The sequence below is a fragment of the Coloeus monedula genome, assembly GCF_965178545.1.
Source record: "Coloeus monedula genome assembly, chromosome: 26".
NCBI lineage: Eukaryota > Metazoa > Chordata > Aves > Passeriformes > Corvidae > Coloeus > Coloeus monedula.
In genome coordinates, this window is record NC_138806.1 from 2,240,043 (window position 1) to 2,261,093 (window position 21,051).

The 21,051-nt window shown below is 50.0% G+C and overlaps 1 protein-coding gene across 1 annotated transcript; it reads left to right on the plus strand.

Annotated features, from left to right (window-relative positions):
• Positions 1-248: 248 nt before the first annotated feature.
• WNT9B (Wnt family member 9B) lies at positions 249-16,211 on the plus strand (the record flags this gene model as incomplete). The annotated part of the gene is made up of 4 exons (XM_082297235.1): positions 249-328; positions 8,755-9,011; positions 14,588-14,853; positions 15,735-16,211. The coding sequence occupies 4 exons, from the start codon at positions 249-251 to the stop codon at positions 16,209-16,211; spliced, it is 1,080 nt and encodes a 359-aa protein (XP_082153361.1).
• Between the last annotated feature and the right edge of the window lie 4,840 nt (positions 16,212-21,051).

The following is a 21,051-nucleotide window of genomic DNA, read 5'->3' on the forward strand; positions in this document are numbered from 1 at the left end:
GCCGGGACTGAAGATCTCCGAGGGGATGGAGGGACCCGGCGGGGATGGAGGGACCCGGCGGGGCGCGACTCGGCGCGGTGTCCCCGAGGGCTGGGGGGGCGGCGGGTCCCCAGGGAGCCCCGGGGGTGTCCGGCGGCGGTGGGACGGGACGGGACGGGACGGGACGGGACGGGGCCGCCCCGCCTCCCGCTTAAAGAGCCGCGGCGCCGGGCGGCCCGCAGCGAGCTGGGACCGGCACCGCCCGCACCATGCGCTCCGCCGCCAAACTCAGCCGCATCCTCCTCCTCCTCCTCCTCCTGCCGCCGCCGCCCGCCGCCGCCTACTTCGGGTCAGCACCGCCCGCGGGGTCCGGCCCCGGCGCTGCCTCCGCGCCGGGACCCGGGGGGAGCTCGAGGGTCCGTGGGGCAGCTCGGGGTGTCCGTGGGGCAGCACCGGGACCAGGGGACGAGCGCGAGTGTCCGCAGGCAGCTCGGAGCGTCCTTGGGACAGCGCCGGCACCGTGCGAGCGCCGTTCCCCGCGGATGCTCTGCGGAGGGGCCGCGGGGGCTCCGCGGGGCTGCTCGGTCCCCGGGCACGTCCCCGTGGCTGCGAAGGGGTCCCGGCCGAGCCGCGCACCTGCAGCGCCCCGCGCATCCCCCGCACTGCCCCGGGCAGCGCTGGCACCGAGGGGACCGTGCCGGCGGGGCGATGCGGGGCGATGCGGGGCAGGGGGTGAGGGAAGGGAACGCCCTGTGCTGGGGTCGCAGGAGCCTCCGCGGGATAGAGGGGACCAGGGGACGATCAACCGTGCAAGAGCGGGATGTGGAAATGGGTGGGAGATTCTGTTGGCTGGGAGCAAGAGGGAGGAAAACTGGATTTATACCCCTGAAGTGTGCTCCGGGTCTCTCAGGGTGCGAATTAGCCCCGGCAGCGGCTGGCATTGATCCTTCCCTGCAGGCTGCTTCCCTGGGGGGACAAGGTGGGAGGACGGGGCTGACACAGGGAGCCAGGGCTCAGCAGGCAGGGATGGGGACATGAAGGTGCTGCGGGCCTCCGTGGCTTAAAGCCAGCCCAGGAACAGAGGGTGTGCTCGGGCACAGAGAGGCAGAGCTGCTGCTCCAGCCCGGGGGGCAGGATCAGGATCACTTGGGCACAGCTGTCCCTCGGTGTGTGTCTTTCCCTCGCGTTTTAGTTTGCTTGGGATAAAGGCAAAGATGGGTTTGGAACAGGTTGGGTCAACGCAGAATTTCCCATGCAGTGTTCTGGGGGTTTCTGTCTGGTTTTCTGTGTGAGCTGCTCCTCAGGAAGGATTTTCAGACCCTTATGGTAACCAGAGCTGTTGGTGCCCGTATCAGTGAGGGTAGAACAGACACAAGCATTCGTAAATCAGTGGTTGTAGCACTCAGGACTGGTCTGGGCTGCCTTACCCACGTGGAGGCTCTTGTCCCCTCTCCACTGATCCTTCCACCACATGCCAGATGCTTCTTCCTATGTTTGCTGGGAAGTGTCTGCTGGCTTGCCACTTCTCACCTAGGACATGACTGGTATTTCATTTCTGCTGCGAAGCTTCCTTCAATCATCTGGATTTTAAATTCAGCCTAATTCAGTATCATTCAGCCTAATCCACACCTAAGCCCGTGCTGGGCGGGGGCTCCCCTTTCTCAGTCACTCAGAGCCTGTGTCAGCAGTCACTCCATGAAGGGGCTGGGCTGCAGGGACAGTTTGGCTTTCCAGCCACAGGGATGTGCACGTGGCTGTGCCAGGGGAAGTGAATGAATTTGTGCTGCCCTTCCAGATAACAACACAGAGCTGTCACTGACCATTGCTCAAGCTGGACTCTGTTAAAGCGACCTGGGTGATCCTTTGCTCCGTGTCAATGATCTAAGTGGTACGAGCAGCTTTCTGGGCACATGAAATCTGTGTGTGCTGCCTCTGGACCTTGCCCAGCTCAGGATCTCAGGCTGTAGGTTCAGTTTTCAGTGTGTTTTTTTTCCTCAAGGGGTCTGACACAGGTGTGTCCTGCGTATTCTCACCTCTTCATCTGAAAGTCAAAAGAAGAAACCCAAGCCTAAGAACTCAGGGAGTTCGGTGGTGATGAGCAGTGTGATACATGGGTGCTTTCAGATACAAAATTGAGTTGATAGACTTGGGAGGAACTTGAATATTTTAGAAGTGAATGTGGTCTGATGTAGCTTGGTTTGGGAGAAAAGCAGTCTCACACCTAAATTATTACTGAACTGGAAGGGACTGGGGACCCTGGATCAGTGGTCTGATTCTAAGTTTAGCCAAATAGGAGAGGCTTAGGCATGAGAGCCAAATCTTGGCTTTCCAAACACTTAATGGAGAAGACCTGCAAAGATGCAAGAAAAAGTGAAGGAGGCTTTTGGGTGGCAACCTGAGCCCTTTCTGCTGTGGAAGTGGCAGAGGTGAATTATTGCTGGTTCAAAGGGTGAAGGAAATGCCAAGTTTGATGCCATCAGGACAAAGGTAAAGCATGAAGTGTATGGGATAGTCCAGCAAAAATGGTCCAAGGGCCTGGCAAAGACACAGCTCACCTTTAAATACAGAAAACAAAGTTTTGCCAGAGTGAAGACAGCATTACAATGGATAAATTCAGAGAAACCTAGAATGGGCTGGGTTGGAAGGGACCTTTAAAGATCACCCAGTCCCACCCCCTGCAATGGGCAGGGACATCTTCCACTCGACCAGGTTGCTCCAAGCCCCGTCCAGCAGAGCTCTGACCTCATTCCCAGTACCTGGAGCTGTTGGCTCACTGGTGTCTGTGCACTGGCTGTGCTTGAGCAGATCCTGAACTCCTGGTGCTGGGTCCACAGGGGGTAAATTAAAACTTGCTTTTAGGAGAGGCAGCGAAAACAAGCTCTGTGTGAAACGTGACCTGGCTGTTGTTGGGACTGTGTTGGGCTTGCCTGGCTCTCTGGATGTAGGAATCCAGGAGTGTCCAGTCCTCACCTCCTGACTCCCTCTGTGCTGGTTTTGCTTCCACCTTTGCTTCAATCCTCCCCCACCCTGCAGCCTCCTGTAAAACTTCCCCTCCTTTTCATGCTATTCCTCTCAGGATGTTCTGCTCCTCAGGTGGTGGGAATGTCTCCAGACCTCATTAAAAGCTCTAAGCCTCCTGTTGTCTTCTTGTTCGTGTTTCACAAGGTGAAAAGTCATTTAGGATGTGCTGGAGGGCAAAGAGCTTCTCCCGGGGCAGAATCCAGAACAGACCCACCCCAGGTAGGAGGTTGGTGGGAAGGTGGGAGCACCAAACCTGATCAAAGCCTTCTCCTGGCTTTGTGGAACACGCTGGGACATGTCTCATCCATGGGCCAGGCTGGCCCCTGCTCTGTGACTGGGGCTGGTCCCTGCTCCTTACAACTCATCCTGAAATGCCTCTGGTGGCTGCAGAGGTGCCTGGGATCCCACAGGATGTTGCTGGCTGGGCTCACAGCTGCTCTTGATTCAGCCCTACCTGTGCCCTCTGTCTTTAGTGCTGGTTCTGCTCCATCAAAGCCAGAGCCACGATTGTTCATTTTCTCATGGAAGGATTTTTTTGGGGCTGTTAGAGAGTAAAAACAGCATGTGACTTGCAGGGCTATTGAACCTGGGCCTTGCATAGGTTTGGAAACAGCATAATGTGTTAAATGATACCTTAAAGTAAATATGATCATCATTAAAAAGCTGTCCTCACATCCCCTGTATCCTTCTGGAGAAGTCCAGCAAGCCCAGTTACCCACATTCCATTGCTTTCTTTGGCACTGTTTTATTGCAGCATTTCCCTCATACATCTAATGGACCAAATGCACCTCAAATAGCAACTCTGCTGTCCAGTTCTGAGTGCACCTGGAAAGGTTTCTGAGGATATTTCTCTTCCTGTTGAGCAGATAATGAAATGCTGATATTATTTACAGGCTGCATCGTTGTTCCTCAAAGGACAAATCCTCTTTCAGGAGGGTTTGTTACAGCATCATTTTTGTCATTGTTGGTCACACAGAATACTGGGGTATTAAAAAAGAGAGAGAAAGAGCAGAAATGGAGAGGGAAGGATCTTTCAGCTGAGATTTGGGAAGACTGAGGATGGAGTCTGTGGTGAAACAGCAGAGGGGCTGTGGGCCTGCAGACGCATTGCAGAGGGAAAAGCTTTTCATGGATGCTTTTTGATTCTCTTCAGCTCCCAGAATCTCTTCAGTCACTATCTCAGTGTACCACAGGTTCTAAAACCCCATCCCACTGGGTGTTGAGTGTTTCATGCCAGGAATGGTCTGGGGAATGTGGCCAGTCCAGAGTTAGACTGAAAATCTGCTCTCCCCTGTAACAACTGCCCCGTTGCTGCCCTGGGCTGGGGGCTTGTCAGCCCTGGAACTGCCCTGGAGTCGGGATCCACATGGAGATATTTCATGTGGCTGAGCTGGGAGGTGGAAGGAGCCAAACCAAGGATGTCCAGACTGTGGGAGCCCAGAGCAGGTGAGGATGGAGAACCCTGTGCAGAAGCCTGACCTGGTTACTGCCTCTCCTCCCAAACTGGCAGCTCTTGTGATGAAGGAATTTTATATCCTGTTCTCTGTGGAGCTTCGTGAGAATTCTTTTTAAAAAATGAGTCTGGATCTGGACACATCATCTGTTACTGCTCCCAGGCAGGGCTTGCAGCAAACAGCAAACAATCCATCTCAAAGGATTCTGACTCACAATGTCGTGTGAACTCACCTGAGGTTTTAATTCAAGCTTTTTCTCTTTGTGAGGAGCAGAAACTTGATAGAAAACCTGGAGGATAGCAGGTAGAGAGACACCTGCCCGAGGGGCTGAAATGACAACTCTGATGGAGGAAAGTAAAAAGCTTTGATATCAACTGCTAAATCTCAATATTGATTCTTGAGATTTATAGTTCAGATGTTCTGGGGATTTCTGGCACCTCCTTTGCAGGCAGTGGGGGTACAAAGCAGAGGAACCATCCTGATAAGACACAACAGCACAGCACTCACAGGCCATCCTTTCATCCAGGGACAAATGGGGAGGATTAAACTGTGCTGTTTGTGAAAGGATGAAAACTCTGTTTCACAGAGCTGCCGGGGACAGAGGAGAGCTGGGGACCTTTGTGCCCTGCACAGGCCTTGGTTCCATCTGTCGTGTCCCACATTCTCTCAGCCTTTCCTGAAGGCTTCTTGCAGCTCTCCGTGGGGTGTAGATATTCCTGTGGAACATGAAAGGCGCCTGAAATCAGATATGGAGTCCTGTTGTGGGCTGCTTTGATTTTTCTCCTTACTTGGGAGAGGTAGGAAAGGCATATTTTTACTGGTTTTTAAGACCTTTCAGATCCAGAGGACATTGGGCATTGCACAGGAACAGGCTCTCATTAAAAGTCTCTTAAGCAGCTGGAATGTGGCTGGAAGGAGATTAAAGGAAATAGATGAATTTAGCAAAGTGCTTAGACAGAAAAGGAGAGAGAAATAAAGTTGGAGATCCTTATTGTTCTTTCAGATTGCGAGCAGGTGTGCATTAATTCAAAGAGTTCACTTTCTTTGCTGTATGATCTGTAGATAATAAACTCTAAATCATCTAAAACGATGCAGTTTGCCTGACTGCAAATATCTGCATATTTATATTTAATCTTGTACAAATGTTTGCGTACTCTGATCTTGATCAGATCCTGTGTTGGCTCTGCCCTGATAAAACACAGTTGTGGGGGGAGCCTGCAGAGCCTCCACTCACACGGGCAATCGCTGTGGCTGTCCTGGCTCAGAGTGGCTTCTGCTCCCAGCTGTGCCACTGTCACCTGCATGGCCTTGGGCACCTCCTTGAATTCCTTTCTGCTTGTCTAAATTGAAAGTTGTGTGAGAGAGGAGTTTTGGGAGCTGTGTCTGTGCTCTGACTGTGTGACTCCTGATCCTGGGAGCCTCAAACACAGTGGTGGAATTATTTACATAATTTATGTAATTTATATAATTATTTCCTGCTGACATTGCCCTGCCTCAGGTGACAAGTGTGAGAGTTTGCACGAGGGAGACTATCACAGACAGCTGTGTTCTGGGTACCTTTAGTCACTTGGATTAACCTTGGATTAATTGACTGCTTACTTCATTAACTTTGTTCTCTCCATCTGGTTATTTCTGCCCTCCATTTCTAGAGAAAACCCAAGTTACTCCTTGTGTTGCAACTTCAGAAATTCAACAACAGCAATAATAATAAAAATAACAATAAATATGAAGTAAGTTTGCCTGTGCAACCAACTATCTGTGCAGGGTGCTGCATTACCTCTTTCAGAATTTAAAGTGTTGCTGGATCCAGTTTTAGGAAGTGTTTTTCCCGTGAAGCTTTTGCTTTGAATGGTGAAAATGATGAATTAGACTCGGTATCTCTGTGTGTGGTCCCAGGCTGTATTTACACTATTGAGATTGCTCTGGAAGTGGAATAAAATTCTTCAGGGGTTTTTTTGGTGCCTTTCTTCCACAAATATCAACACCCAACATCCTTCAGAGCCTGGAGAATGGCAAAGCCACCTTCTCCCAATTCCCACTGGCCACTGCTGGGCCAAAGGACATCCTTGAGATAATCCCTGTCCAGGACTGTAGAACTCAGGGTTTATGTGGCTTCACCACCTTCACCAGCACTGGGTAATAACAAACGCCAAGGCAAAAGCATAAACAGGAGTAGGGTGGCAGACTGAGATGCTCCCTCAGAATCTTTTCCAGCTTCTGGCAGTCTGCACATCCAGAATTTCCTTTGGCAAAGGTGTGTTTAATGGTCCTCTTATGACTTGTCTTCCATGGTTTGTATGAATATATGGATATTTTAGCATTCCTGGTGCTCTGCATTGAGAAGGGCTGCAAGTTTAACTACAGCCTCATTTATTTTAAGTCTATCAATTATTGTCATCTCCCCTGGTTCTTTTATAATAGAGGTTGGAATAGTCTTTACTCACTTGGAGGCCAGTCCCACTTCCACAGCCCTGTGTTCTCCTGGTATCCCTTCTTCTCCTGGTGGGAACTGTGGAAGGTATCCAGCCTGTGTTCTTACACAAGCAATTTTGGAAATCTATCACCTGTACCTGTCCAAGCAGACAGTAACATCTGGCTTGTCCTTGGCCTGCCTGTTCAGTGACTCCTTCAGGTTTAAGAGGCCTGACCACCTTCCACAGAAGTTGTGTTGACTCTTCTCCACAGTTCTGTATTTAACCTTTGCCCACCAATTCCACTCTGGTTTTTGAGTTCCTCTGAGCTTGCCCAGGACAGCTCTTCCCTGGGTCGTGTCATTCATCACATCTCTTGTAAATCTTGAAGATCCCTTTGCCACCTTTTCTCCCTTTCACACAGGTTTCAGCAACACCTTTGCACCACGTTCTCCTTCCTGAGTCAGCACCTGGATGTGAATCAGACACCCCTGGGCTACAAAAGAGCTTCACAGTCTTGGCTTTACAGCTGCCACTTGAAATTCATCAACCCCCCCAACAAATCTGGGGGAGCTCAACAGCCTTTAGTGAAACTGTGTCTGCTCAAGGGCTGAATTTCTGACTTCAGTGTTCACCCTACGGCTCCTGCTTTGCTGTTTGCCACTGGACTAAAGCACTGCCTGCTCTCTCTGTCCCCCAGGAGAAGGGATTCATGGATTTTTGGCCAATATCCTGTGCCCTTGGGATATGGAATTGTAATGGCAAGAACAAACAGAGAGCAGTTATCTTGCAGTTCTCTGTTTTTTCCCAGTTGAGGTCATACCCTGGGACTCCTCTGGAGTCAGAGCCACTGAGCCTCTGCACTGAGCTCCTGCTGCTTCTGAACCCCTGTGAAAGGGAAGGGCTCAGAGCTGATCTAGGAAGGAGATGATTGGTCTAAATAGTGAGTGAAGCCACTGCTGCTGTCTCAAATATCTGACAAGGGATGAATGATGGTTTAGCTGGGATGGAGGGCACTAAAATGAGGATGGAGCCTGGAAGGAAGGGATTTTGGGGATGTAGGATGCCTGGCATGGGTGGCAGGTCTGTTGGCACGTGGACAGTCAGTAGTTTGGTACATGAGTTTGGGAATGTTGCAGCTGTGCTTTCAGTGAGTGATTTGTGTTGTTACATCAGGCTCTTAAACTCTTCAGTGCCAGCTCCCACTTCCTTATTTCCTCTCTCTGAGCCAGGAGCTTGGGAAACTTTGGTGCCTGGGAGCACAGACACTGCATGGCAAAGGGAGAGGAATCACATTTCCTGGGATGTCAGTGCTGGAATCCCACTGCCAGGCAAAGTCCAGGTTCTGGGTGAGGGTTGTTATTCTGACATAACAGCAACACTGACCACTGACATAACCAGCACTGTCCCACTGAGCTGGGTGCAGTCTGAACTTCCCTAAGCCAGACTTTTGCTGACCTCTGAGCCACGAATGAGTGTTGTCATGTTCTCTCCATGGAGCCAAGAGAAATCCCCACGGTGCTGCTGATGACAACAGACATGGGTTTCTCCTCCTCCCCATGGCATCAGTCTGGGACTTTGCCCTGGTGGGTGATGGGAACGGGATACCAGATCTAACCAATCTGTATTGATTAATCTTCCGAGCTGCTAAAATGCCCCGACCTGCAGCTTCCTAAATATCCTTCCCTTCTTCATCTTTTTCATGACTCTGATCTCAGAATCATCACAGAATCCCAAACTGCTGTGGGTTGGAATGGACCTTTAAAGACCACCCTGTGCCATGGGCAGGGACACCTCAGGGTGGCTCAGAGCTCCTGTCCAACGTGACCTTGAATGATCCCAGGGATCTCTTCCATAACTCACCGCTTCTCCTGCTTCTCTCCTTCCAGCTTGACCGGGAAGGAAGCTCTGACCCACTTCCCCTCGCTGGGCGCCCCGGGGGGCTCTGCCCCGGGGAAGGGGCACGTGAAGCAGTGCGAGCTGCTCCAGCTGTCCCGCAAGCAGAAGCGGCTGTGCCGGAGGGAGCCGGGGCTGGCGGAGACGCTGCGGGACGCGATCCGCCTCGGGATCCTGGAGTGCCAGTTCCAGTTCCGCAGCGAGCGCTGGAACTGCAGCCTGGAAGGCCGGCCCAGCCTGCTCAAGAGAGGTACAAGGTAGTTGGTTTGAGGGGAAACTCTCGCTGCAGCCCCCGGGATGTCCCAAATTAAACCTCACGTGGAGCAAAGAGAGGCGGCGAACGGGGAGTGCCGAGATCTCTGTTTCACCCAGCAGTGGGAGCTGGGCAGTTTGGGCTCCTTTACCACAAAATAAGCTCTGTCCTCATCTTCCCGGCACGGTTTGTCACGGATTGGAAAGCGGGAGGAGGGTTTGGAAGGTGGGAGGAGGTTCACATCCTTGGCTGGTGGCTTCTTCTCTGAGAGCAGAGTTCCTTACCCTGAGCACCCTCCTCAGCTGGGGTGATGCTGTGGGAAAGCAGGGTCAGTGCTTGATGTCAGGGGGCAGCCTAAGAAAGGAATCCTTTTAGTTCCTTGGGTATTCGTGTGTGTAAACCTCTGTAATTCTCAAATCCAAAATTTAAACCTATTTACTGTTTGAAAAAGCTATTTATCTGCATGCAGACATCTCAGTGCATGTTGACGAATCTCTCCTAAGACTCTTTTACATAAATTTGGAGAAATTTGGGCAGAGTGGACAGAAGACCCACTGGTTTCTTGTTTCCCAAAATGCTTTAGATGAAAGAATTGTCCCATAAGGCCTGGCTTTGAGGTAGAAGGGAACATAATAAATCCTTCCAATGCTTGAGAAAAATACAATGAAGATGGACACCGAAATTATTTCTTAATAAAAGTTCCCAAAGAGTGCGTATAGGGTTTGCCAAACCTGTCCTGATCCAACCAAAGCCTGACTTTACAGAGTTTCAGCCCTTCAATAACTTCTATTAGCACTTGCTAAACTTCAGATTTATTGAGTTTCAGTCCTTTGATAATACTTAGCAACTTAATGTTTTTTAAAAAAAGGGCCTGAAGACGCCAATATTAATTTTGATGAAAATCAATGCTAATTTTAACTAACATTGGGATCGAAACTTTTTAATGTTTCCTTTAAAAATTATCAATTTTTATTACATTAAATATCAGCTTAATATTTTATTAAGTCAGCACATACAAGATCAGATTTTCTTCATTGCAAGGCTCAACTGTGAGTTTTTTAGCAGGTGGTGGAAGGAGTTGTTCACGATCATTCTGAGTGTCTTTCTGACATCTGCACCTTCATCAACCTCAAAGAACTTGAAAATGACAATTGAATAATCCTCATCTTCAAATAGCTGGAAAACATTTAATTATCTGGCAGTGGCATGCCTTAGCATTTCCATGGGCTCCTGACTGACAAAATAAAATATCACCTGTAATTTCAAACCTGTTTTGGCAGATGGGGATAAGTGTTTGAAAACTTTTATTACAGAATCTTAAGGATCAAGTGATGATTTAATACAGCCAGGTATGCTGTGTGCAGCCCCTGTGTGACAGGACACTTGGCTGGGAGCAATTATCAGTTCTCATTTTCCTTTAGCTTGCAAAGGGGTTTGCTTCTTTCATAAAGAACACAAACGCTTTCAGCTGCCACTTTTGATCTGTTTGTGACATTTCTTGGAATTTTCTTGGAGATTGTTGGTCATGCAACTCTTCCCTGTCACCCCTGTAGTGACAAAGTGTTTTCGAAACGTTTAAATCATTTGCTATCTCCATGCTCTGAGAGAAACCATAAAGAAAAATACCCATTTTTAGCAGTCCTAAACGGTCTTAAGAGTGCAAGAGAGTGAAAAAGATCCTTCCCAGTGGGATGGGGCATTTTTGTAAGAGGTGAAAAGCCACACTCAATTTGCAATCACCACTGACAAACTGCTGTGACTGATCTGGATCATCAGTGCTTTTCCTGCTTCTAGAGATGCCAAACAAACAAAAAAAAATGAGCCAAGGGTTTTCTGGTTCTTGAAATGCCAGATTTATTTTACCAGTCTGCACCGTTTGATGCTCTTGATACTTCTCTGGGTACAACTGGGAAACTCCTTTTGCATAACGTGCAACCTTTCTGTTGGCCATTGTCACTTATGACAGCTACTACTCCTCAGTGATCCATGCAAAATCCTCCTGCATTCCTTCTCCATGCAAAGTCCTCCTGCATTCCTTCTCCACTTCTTTAAAGACCCATGGATTTCAAGCCACCTTGTTACATGGGGGCACTTGGTGTCTATAAAAACATGCAAAGCAGTGATGGCCTTTTGGTGTCCTGGGTGTGCCATTAAGGGCTGCTGGAAGTCAGGTAAAGCAGGATTTCACCCAGCACTCAGCGATCTGGGGAAATAAATACCTTTAGTGAAGAAGTCAGAGCCAGCCACTCTCAAAATGCTTCTTGAGAAATGAGCTCTCTGCTCATTTCCTGCTCAATCCTTCCACCCCGTAATCCATTTCTTTGCCTCCTGCTGGTCGGACTCTGACCTTCCAGCAGTGGTTTCACTGATGTCACGAGGAATCCAGGAATGGTACAACAGAGGACTGGTGACTCACAGACATGGAATTTCCATGATGGGAGATTTGGAGAAGTCAGTTGGACAAAGCCCTGGGCAGCTGGCATTGGAGCCAGCCCTGCTTTGAGCAGGAGTTTGTCCTAAAGACCTTGGGAGTCCTTCCACCCTAAATCTTTCTATACTTCTATAGCTTTTTTTGGTTGGTTGGTTTTGCTGTTGTTGTTTCCAGAGAGATGCCTCCTCCACCTGCTCTGAAATGCTCACACTCCTTCACTACAGCGTTGAAAAGCCTCTGACCCTGAGCATCTTTCCTTTGGCAGAGTCACCCCATGGCCAAACTCCTCCTGTTACAATTCTCCCTGTGGTCTGGAGCACACCACAGCACACAACAGTGCTGCCATCACAGCTCAAGTCCTCCTGTATTTATAGGCTGCTGAGCTAAGAAATGCTTCTGGAGAGCTCAGGACAAGGCTTGGACACATGGAAGGTCCTACCAGCGGGAGCTGCTTTGCTGCAGCCTCCTGAAATTCATCTCTGTGCTGGATGTTTGCAGCAAAACTGCCCAGCAGAGACATCTGCACTCAGATGTTCCCCTTGCACTGAGTTTCAGATTCCACTTTGTTCCTCACAACACACTCAGTGGGGTCAGGGGAGTGACCCATCCCCAACCTGGGCCCTGAGAGCCGGGAATCGGCTCCAGGCCTCCCTGCCTGTGGTGATAGAAGCTCTGCTGTCACTGTGGGAGGAGAGACACCAGGGCACAGGGAGAAACCTCTGTTCAGATCCCAAATTGTGCTCCTTGGAGCTGATTGCTGCCATCTGTGGTGTGTCCTCCTGAAAATCCAGCTCCAGCAGCTGCTCTGCCCCACATTCCACAAGGGCTGAAGGACAGCTTTAACTTCCCTCACTTGTTTTGTGAATTAACAATGAAATGGTGATTGAGTCCTCATGATGAAGTAGAGGGAATCATCTTAGACTTTTCAGACAAGCATTTGGCAGCCTGGTGATGTTGAAGCTTTGTTTGAAGGAGAAGGAGACGTTTCAAAGTCTGCTGGGTCTCTGCAGTTGCTGCTGTCTGCAGTGGCTTGACCACAGCAGCGGCCTCCGATTTCCAGTGGGCTGAAAACTGGCCAGGACTTACATGGGGAAACCAAAGCATCAGAAATAGCAGGAGCAGTGTGGTGATCCACAGAGTCAGATTTAGCAGGGGCTGTGGAGCCGCCGGGGCCTGCTGGCTCCTCATGGCATGGGAAAGGGCCTCCGGAATGCCCTCCTCTCTTCTGGGATCAGTGTGTCAGAGGGGATGTTGGGAATCTGGTGAGCATCTGGAGATCGGCTGCTGGAATGATTTAGCAGATTTAGGATCTCAAGTATCAGTTACCCTCTCTTAGCTCCTTTGGAGTAGGTTAGACACTGTTTGAAAATGTGAGCATCGTGCTGCCACCACAGTCTGCACTGACCATGTCCCATACCAGCTTTTACAAAACTTTTGGTGGATTTGGTGATATTCTTCCATTATTTTTAGAGTACCCTGAGAAATTTTATTGAGGATCATCAACCAGAGAGATGAATTGCAAATTATTGCCCCAGTGGTTACAGCAACCAAAATGGTGAGGCAGGAAGCAGTCTGTTGGTCGATCTCCTTGATCCCCTCCATATTTTCCTGACTCTCCCCTCATGTCCATGCTGCTGGTAGATCTTTACCTAAAATTCTGCAATTCCAAAGAGCTCCTGTGAAGTCTGTTGAAGTTGCTAATGAAGCCTCTCCATTATGTTCATGATTAGTCACATTTTTTGTTCTTCTTGCTGGCAGCCATCAGGAGAACTCTTTGTCCTGCTCTCTGGTCATGTTTATGGTGGACATCACTCAGATCTCAGCACTCAGTGTTCTGGTCTATTATAACAGCTGGATGGGAGTTCTCTGAGGGAACAGAATGATGGAGAGATTTGAGGTTGGACTTGGTGAATTCTAGAGGTGGCTTCCAACCTCTGCTCCAGGCAGGGCTTAGAGCAAATCTAGATCAAGTCTCTCTGGTTGTCTCTTCTGTTACTGGGGGAAACAGATTTTCCTTCTCATGTGGAAGGACATTTGGAATTTTCGCATGTGGAATATTTGTTTGCTTCATTGTGTTTTCTTCCATGCAATGTATAAGTGCTCTCTCTTTCATAAACCAAATTTTTTCTATTTTGACCAGTCTTGCCCATTCCTGCCCTCAGAGCTATTGATCAGTCACCTGTCCCTCTCTTCCTTGCACTAATTCCTAAATTGTGGACTTGTTAAGCAATTTCCCATTAGTAGTTTGTGGGTTTTTTTCTGCAAGTGAACTCTAGAGGAAATATTAAGATTTTCCCCAGGATTGAATAGGAGAGGAGGTAAATATAAATAAATTTAAAAAATATTTTGTGGTTTGGGTCAGGTTTGTGTCAATCAGAGTTTCTGAAACTTCTGTGAATCTTGTGGGTATCAATATTCCTATTCCTGTGTGATCCCATGTCTCCACACTGAATTTTCATTCAGTCACTGTACTTCGTTTCCTGGTTAAAGTGTCAGAGTCACACCATGACCTCAGGGATTGTAGCCAAGCTGGGAATCCTGCTTTGGGGAGAAGAACAGCTTCAGAACACACCCCACAGTCCCTGGGAGTAGACACTTTCCAGGGAATTCAGAAAACCCACAGACGTGTGTGAGCTTTCCTTCTTGCCAAGATGTCCTTCAACACGGAACCCTTCCCATTCCAACTACATGTGGTCTTTTCATAGAAAATACTAGTACAGCCCCAATTCAAAACATTTTAAAATAACACCTTGGATTTTAAGACACTTTTTTTGAGTCTCTACTACAGACTTCCTGATTTTATGCCACAACATGATTTCAATGATGGTCTCTAATTGCACCAATCAGCTCCGTGCCAGGCACAAACAGCTTGGTGGCAATCACTTTTTGCAGTTGGGTGTTTTCCCAGGACTGTTGCCACCCCCTCTTGTCCATACTGAACCAGTCATGGGTGAGACTGGGGTGTCACTACACCGGTCACTTCAATCTGTGTTCCTCTGCTGGGGATGGTGCGGGAACACCAGAGGAATTTTGTCTCTTTGTACTTCTAATTATTGTGCTTGGGTTTGGTCCATGGGCAGGCAGGAGAACCAGGGAGGTGCCTTTCCTGCTCCTCCCATCTCCCAATCCTTCTCCCACGCAGGTTTTAAGGAAACAGCCTTCCTGTACGCCGTGTCCTCGGCCGCGCTGACGCACTCCCTGGCGCGGGCGTGCAGCGCGGGGCGCATGGAGCGCTGCACCTGCGACGACTCCCCGGGCCTGGAGAACCGCAAGGCCTGGCAGTGGGGTGTCTGCGGGGACAACCTCAAGTACAGCACCAAGTTCCTGAAAAAGTTCCTGGGGCAGAAGAGGATCGGCAAAGACCTGCGGGCCAAGGTGGACATCCACAACACCAACGTGGGCATCAAGGTAGGAGCTGCACTGGCAGGCTTGGGATGAACTTTGGACTCAGCTCAAGTCTTCCAACCCATCCTGGGTGTGAGAGGGGATTCGCTGCCCTGCTCACAAACCAGACCTGTTCACCTGTGTGTCCTCGGCCTTGTGGTGCTGAGAGTCCCTGGGAAGTCTCCTGAGCTCTGGTGTGAGGAGTTGTGTGTTGAGTGGCAGAGGAGCATCCTGTGTCCTCCAGTGGTCCCAGGGTGGGTGCCAGGGACACACGGCACAGTGACAGCTGTGAAACTCCACAGCTGAATGACTCCAGGGGTTATGCCAGGGCCACAGGTGGTTCTCAAAACAGCTGGAGCTTAGAGCTGGTGGCATGTGTGAAGCAGATTATGGACTGAAACTCTTGAGATCAGTTATGAGTCTGCGGGTGACCTGCTATGGAAGGAGTCATGTCACAGCTTTGGGTCAGGGAGACCATCAGATTGAGCATTTTGACCTGTAGGTTACAGGCTACTGATTTACATTGTCTCCCATTTACTGAGTCCGATTACTGTTTAATTAGAGCACTGTCTTCATTTGAATATACCAAAAGGAGTCCACCATGCTGGAGATACTCAGTTTTATGGCTGACTGCTCCTACTATGCCAAATAGAATTAATAAGAACTTATTTAAGAACTTACTTGGTGTTCAGCTGGTTATCCTCAGGCTATTCACTCTCTGGCTCACCAGTCAACTCTGTAGCCATTCCTCTGGTTTTTTAAAAATTATTAACACTTTTCCCTCCATGGAATAGAAATAATGCCAATAAAACTGAAGTGCTTGCAGCTGTCTGCGACCTGAGCTGTTGCCTCTACCAGAACTAGGTCCTGGCAGGTAAATAACCACCACTCCTCTTCCTCATCAGGCGGTGAAGAACGGCCTCAAAACCACGTGCAAGTGCCACGGCGTGTCCGGCTCCTGCGCCGTCCGGACGTGCTGGAAGCAGCTCTCGCCTTTCCACGAGATCGGGCGGCTCCTGAAGCTGCGCTACGACGACGCCGTCAAGGTCTTCAGCACCAGCAACGACGCCGTGGGACACTCGGAGCTGGCGGGGCCGCACAGGCACGGCCACTCCGCCAAGCACCCCGCCCTGCCCCGCCCCACGGACCTGGTGTACGTGGAGGACTCCCCCAGCTTCTGCCGGCCCAGCAAATACTCCCTGGGCACCGCGGGGAGGACCTGCTCCCGGGAGGGCAACTGCGACAGCATGTGCTGCGGGAGGGGCTACAACACCCAGAGCCGGCTGGTGACCTTCTCGTGCCACTGCCAGGTGCAGTGGTGCTGCTACGTGGAGTGCCAGCAGTGCATGCAGGAGGAGGTGGTCTACAGCTGCAAGCAGTAGGGACAGCGCCCGAGGGGCGAGGCAAGTGCAGGGAAGCAGCAGGGGGACAGGGACACGACTCTCTGCTGCGGGGAGAGGGCAAAGGCCAGCACCAAACGCGTGCTGTGCTCCTCTCGCCTCGCTGTTGAGATGCTCCAGCCTGGGGAGAGCCCCTGCGTGAGGGGGGAAAGCAGAGGCTTTGTGGGGTATCGGGTCAGGAAGGAGGGACAGAGAGCAGGGGGAAGGTGGGGACAGCAGAAACCCTGATGCAGCCACAAATATCCCTCAAGTTCAAACTTGTACTCACCTCTACAGCAATATCCTCCTCCTCCATCCCTCAGGTGCAGTCCTGGAAATGCATCGGGGTGGTGACATTGGGACTCTGAGGGCTCGTGCCCTGGCTCCTGGAGAGAAGAGAATTGAGGGACTGGGGAGGCCACAACCAGAGAGAGACTGGCTCCAGACGTAGCAGGGACAGCCGTGCTCCTGCACCAAGGCACAGAAGGACTCTGGCAGTGGGGGATTCCCAGCGCCATTCCCTGGGAGCTGTGAGCTCACAGACACACTGCCGAATAATCTCATTTTGACACAGAAATTGTGCCTCAGAAGTACCAGTTTACAAACAAAGGGAGCTCACGTCCATCACCTCCCAGGTCTGTAGTTCGGATGTTGGACTCCAGGTGCATTTTCACCACGTTTTAACCTTGCTGTTCCAGGTCCCATGGAACAGCCTGTTTGAGCCACAGGAACTCAGCTGAGGGCTGTGAAGTCACCCCTCTGCAGCACGTGGCCTCACAGAGGGGTATTTATGGGTGGTGATCCAGGGTGATGGTGCCAATTATGCATCTCTCTCCCTCCTTTCCCCCAGTCAATCAATCAATCAATCAATCAATCAATCACCTTTTTGTCCTATGTGCAGCATACTCTTCCTGGTGCCCTAGGTGTGTGACATCCCACATCCTGCCCTGTGCCAGTGACGGGTAAAGCTTCTGAAAGGGAATTAGGAACCACGGGAACTGGGCTGTCTGAAATATGTGCAGGTCATGAGTGACAATCCCTGCCCTGAGGAGCTGGGTATAAGCAGCCCCTGCAGGCGTGAGGGAAGGAGCACAGGCCACTTTGGAGTCATGAGCCCCTGACTTTGAGCCTTGTTTTTCCAGTGGACTTTTAGCTGAACCCGCCAGACACAGCCTGTTCAGTTCCTCTGGCTGTGATTTAGAGAGCAGTTTTGGGAGTGGCAGTGAGGCACCCCCTGACCTGGCCACCAGGTAAATGCAGGTGTGTGTGGCACAACCTCTGTGGGTGTTCAGCTCACAGTGTATATGTGACAGTGTATTTTCCTGCTCCAGGGGTTTTCTCGGTTAATCCTGCAGCAGCTCTGGATCGTCCCTGAGGTAAAAAATCTGCTGTATTTACTCAGTCTTGGCAATGGGCACAAACCAGCCAGAGTGGAGATGGGCTGGTGCTGCAAAGAATATGGGAATCCTTAAGCTCAGTTCAAAATTCAGTGGCAAGGTACGGGGTGAAGATGCTGGTTTGGGTTGCTAGACAGGCTCATCCACAGGTGGAATTGTGCTGAATTCCAATGGCATGGAGTTCTCCTCAGAGGTGTGGGATGTGCCCTGTGTGCTCAGCTCTGCAGTGTGGATCTGCTGGAGCTGGGCAGCTCAGCCGCTCCTTTCCATCTGCTCTGAGCAATTCCCCCGCAGTGAGGAGCGTGAGCTCACGCTCTCTTTACCCTGACTTTATTGCCCTTTTGGTTTTTACAACTATTTTTGACTCCTGCTCCCTCCAGGGCTGGCACAGAGCAGTCTCAGAGCAGATCAAGCCATTAACTGGCTGTTTGGAGGCCACTCAGAGCTTCCCTCTCACCAGCTACAGGTCTTTTAAAGGGCTTATTCCTTTTCATCCCTTTTCTGGCTCAAATTGACTTGAACTGAATTAAAGAGTTTATGACAGACATAATACTGCAAATAGGCTTAATTAGCCTTATTTTTTTTACCTCCTAAATACCCAAGAGGAGACCATTATTTTTATGTTGCTTCTAATCCCTTTGGAGTCGAAATCTTCCCACGAGTCTCAATTTTGAGCTCTCAATGAAAAAGCTTCCAAATAAGCTAAAATTGGCATCGTGGGTGAAGTGAGCAGGGAACTCACTCTGGCTGAACTATTGATCCCAAAAACTCTGCCCCACTGACCTCCAGCCTTGTCCAGCATCAGAGGGAAGGGAATACCCCATCCCAGCAGGGTCCTTTGGGTCCCATCCAATTACATGGATCATTCCCATTTAAACAGGGACTGGGGCTCTGTGGAAGGAGGTGGGAGCACAGCTGGATCCCATTCCTTGGGAAGCAAGTGGAGAAGACACCACTCTGTCCTCTTGCTTTTATCAAAGCTGCACAGGAATTGCTGAATAAGAACTGGACAAAACTGTATTTCAGGGAAAATTAAGTTTCTTCATGTACCAAAGGGAACTTCTAGAAATTCTTTGTCCTGTGTGGCTCAGAGCTGCTGGAGAAGATCTGAGGAAGGGATGGTTCATTCTCTGGTACCCTGGGGTGGGTTTGGGCTCGGTGGGATGTGGAGATTTGGCATCGGGCTGGAGTGAATTTGGGTTGTTCACTGTTAAGCCAGGTCTGGACAAGAACATCTGATGTCCCCCAGCTTTGCTCTGGTTAACTCAGAGCCCTTTTCTGCCCCTCCTGACACCACTGCAAACCTTCCTGTCCAACCCCTGCCAGGCAGCACAGCCTCAGGCACTGGAAGCCAAATGATGAACACTGATGGGAAAGAAGTAATTTCAAATGTCTGATTTGAGTACTGGGGGAAAAGACTTGAGCATAGTTTGAGTTTGAGGCAACACTGATGACAGTCCTTTTGGTGTCCTTCAGCACCAAGGTTTTTAGAGGTGGTGCTATGAATAAGGGAGGGACAAAGTTTGCTTGGGAGAGATACCTTGGTGGCTTTGGGGCTTTTTTTTCATTCAGTTGCCCAGGGGGGTTTTATTGGGTTGATATTTCAAAATGGGATTTAATTCAACTGACAGCAGTGGGAGCAGGGAGCAAAACCTGTGTTTGGCCCTTGATATTCTTAGGCTTGAATTGTATTTTCCTCTGAACCAAGACCGAGCATCATCTTGAGCAAAGCTCTTCTGCCACCTCCTGGAGATCTGGGCTGTGAGGACCTGGGAGTCCATTTGGACCTGGGAGAGCTTTTTAGTCATGCCACACATCTTACAGTGTACTATAAATCCTGTGGGTTTGGTTAGATGTGTAAATTACTGGAATGACAGGCTGGAGATAAAAGGAGATCACATTTAAGTCTTGACAAAGAAATCTTCTCAGCAGCAAAGTTGAAAGCTCATACCTTGCCTATTAAAAAAAACATTTTCCAAGTGCAAATGTACCTCAGTGGCTACTGATGGTCAAAGTCTGAGCTGCACAGGCTTTGCTGGGAGTGGTTTGGTTTGGACTGAATCTTTTCCTCTGCACCTAAAATCCAAATAACCTGGGAACAGCCATAGCTCCAATACCCCTAACCAGGGTCCTCACTGCCAACAGAGGGGCTACACTGCTCACACAGGTCAGTCCCTGGCCCAGGCCCTGTCCTGCTGTGGACTTCCTAGTCCAGCTTTTATTACCTTTCCTGGTGTGTTGTGGTGCTGGGCTTGGTAGTCATGGGTCCAGCATGCTTGTTGCAGGGGGGAAATAGAAATCCATCATCCATCCATCCATCCATCCATCCATCCATCCATCCATCCATCCATCCATCCATCCATCCTTCCCTTTTGACAAGGGCATGGAGTGACAGGACAAGGAGGAATGGCTTCCCAGTGCCAGAGAGCAAGGTTAGATGGAATACTGGGAAGGAATTCCTCCCTGTGAGGGTGGGGAGGCCCTGGCACAGGGTGCCCACAGCAGCTGTGGCTGCCCCATCCCTGGGAGTGTCCCAGGCCAGGCTGGACGGGGCTTGGAGCAGCCTGGGATAGTGGAAGGTGTCCCTGCTTGTGGCAGGGGGTGGGATGGGATGAGCTTTATGGTCCCTTCCCAGCCAAACCATTCTGGGATTCTAGAAAAAGTTTTATTGAACCATTTCTGATGTTTATGGATCCCACCATCCCTAAGAGAGGAGCTAAACCTGCTTGGGAAGAAATCTCATCTCGGGAGGCTGCCCCATCTAATGGTTATACCCCAGCAATTCCTGGAGGCTGATCCAGGGATCCGTGCAGCTGCTGCTCTGCTGGAAGGGCAGGGCAGGGCAGGGGGGGGCTTTGTTAGATCAACAAAAAGGGCCATGTAACCCAAAACCCACCAATGAGGGGGGTGACAAACCCCACTCCTGCAAGAGTCACTCTACACCCCGTGTCAGACCTGGAGGCCAATTTGCAGCAATATAATAAAGATGTCACTTGGAAAAAAAGTCTGTGCTTTAAGGGAAACAAAACTTTTGTCTACCTCAAGATGTACAATTTTTGTGACAAGAAGTATGGATGTTATTTATATTTCTTGTATTTCCTCTAGAAAGAAAATGGTGCTACGGGGTTTAAGTTGCGTTGCAGTCCTGCTTGTACCTTGTGTTAATTTTTAGATATTCCTTTTTATAATGTGCATATTTGTGTTGTCCAGTGTTGCACAAGTGTCTGCTTTGCTGTGTTCTTGTCAGGCAATAAATACCAGCAAAAAAACCCTTTTATTTTTGCCTTTCAAGGAACACCCCTGGGACATACCATTGAATAACCCCGTTCCTCCACAGTCACAGTGATGTCATTCCTGTAGTTCTCCTTACCCCACACCCTGTGCAGGAGATAACTGGGAATGCCCATTCCTGCCCACCCAACCGTAAGGGCTGCCCAGGCAGGCTG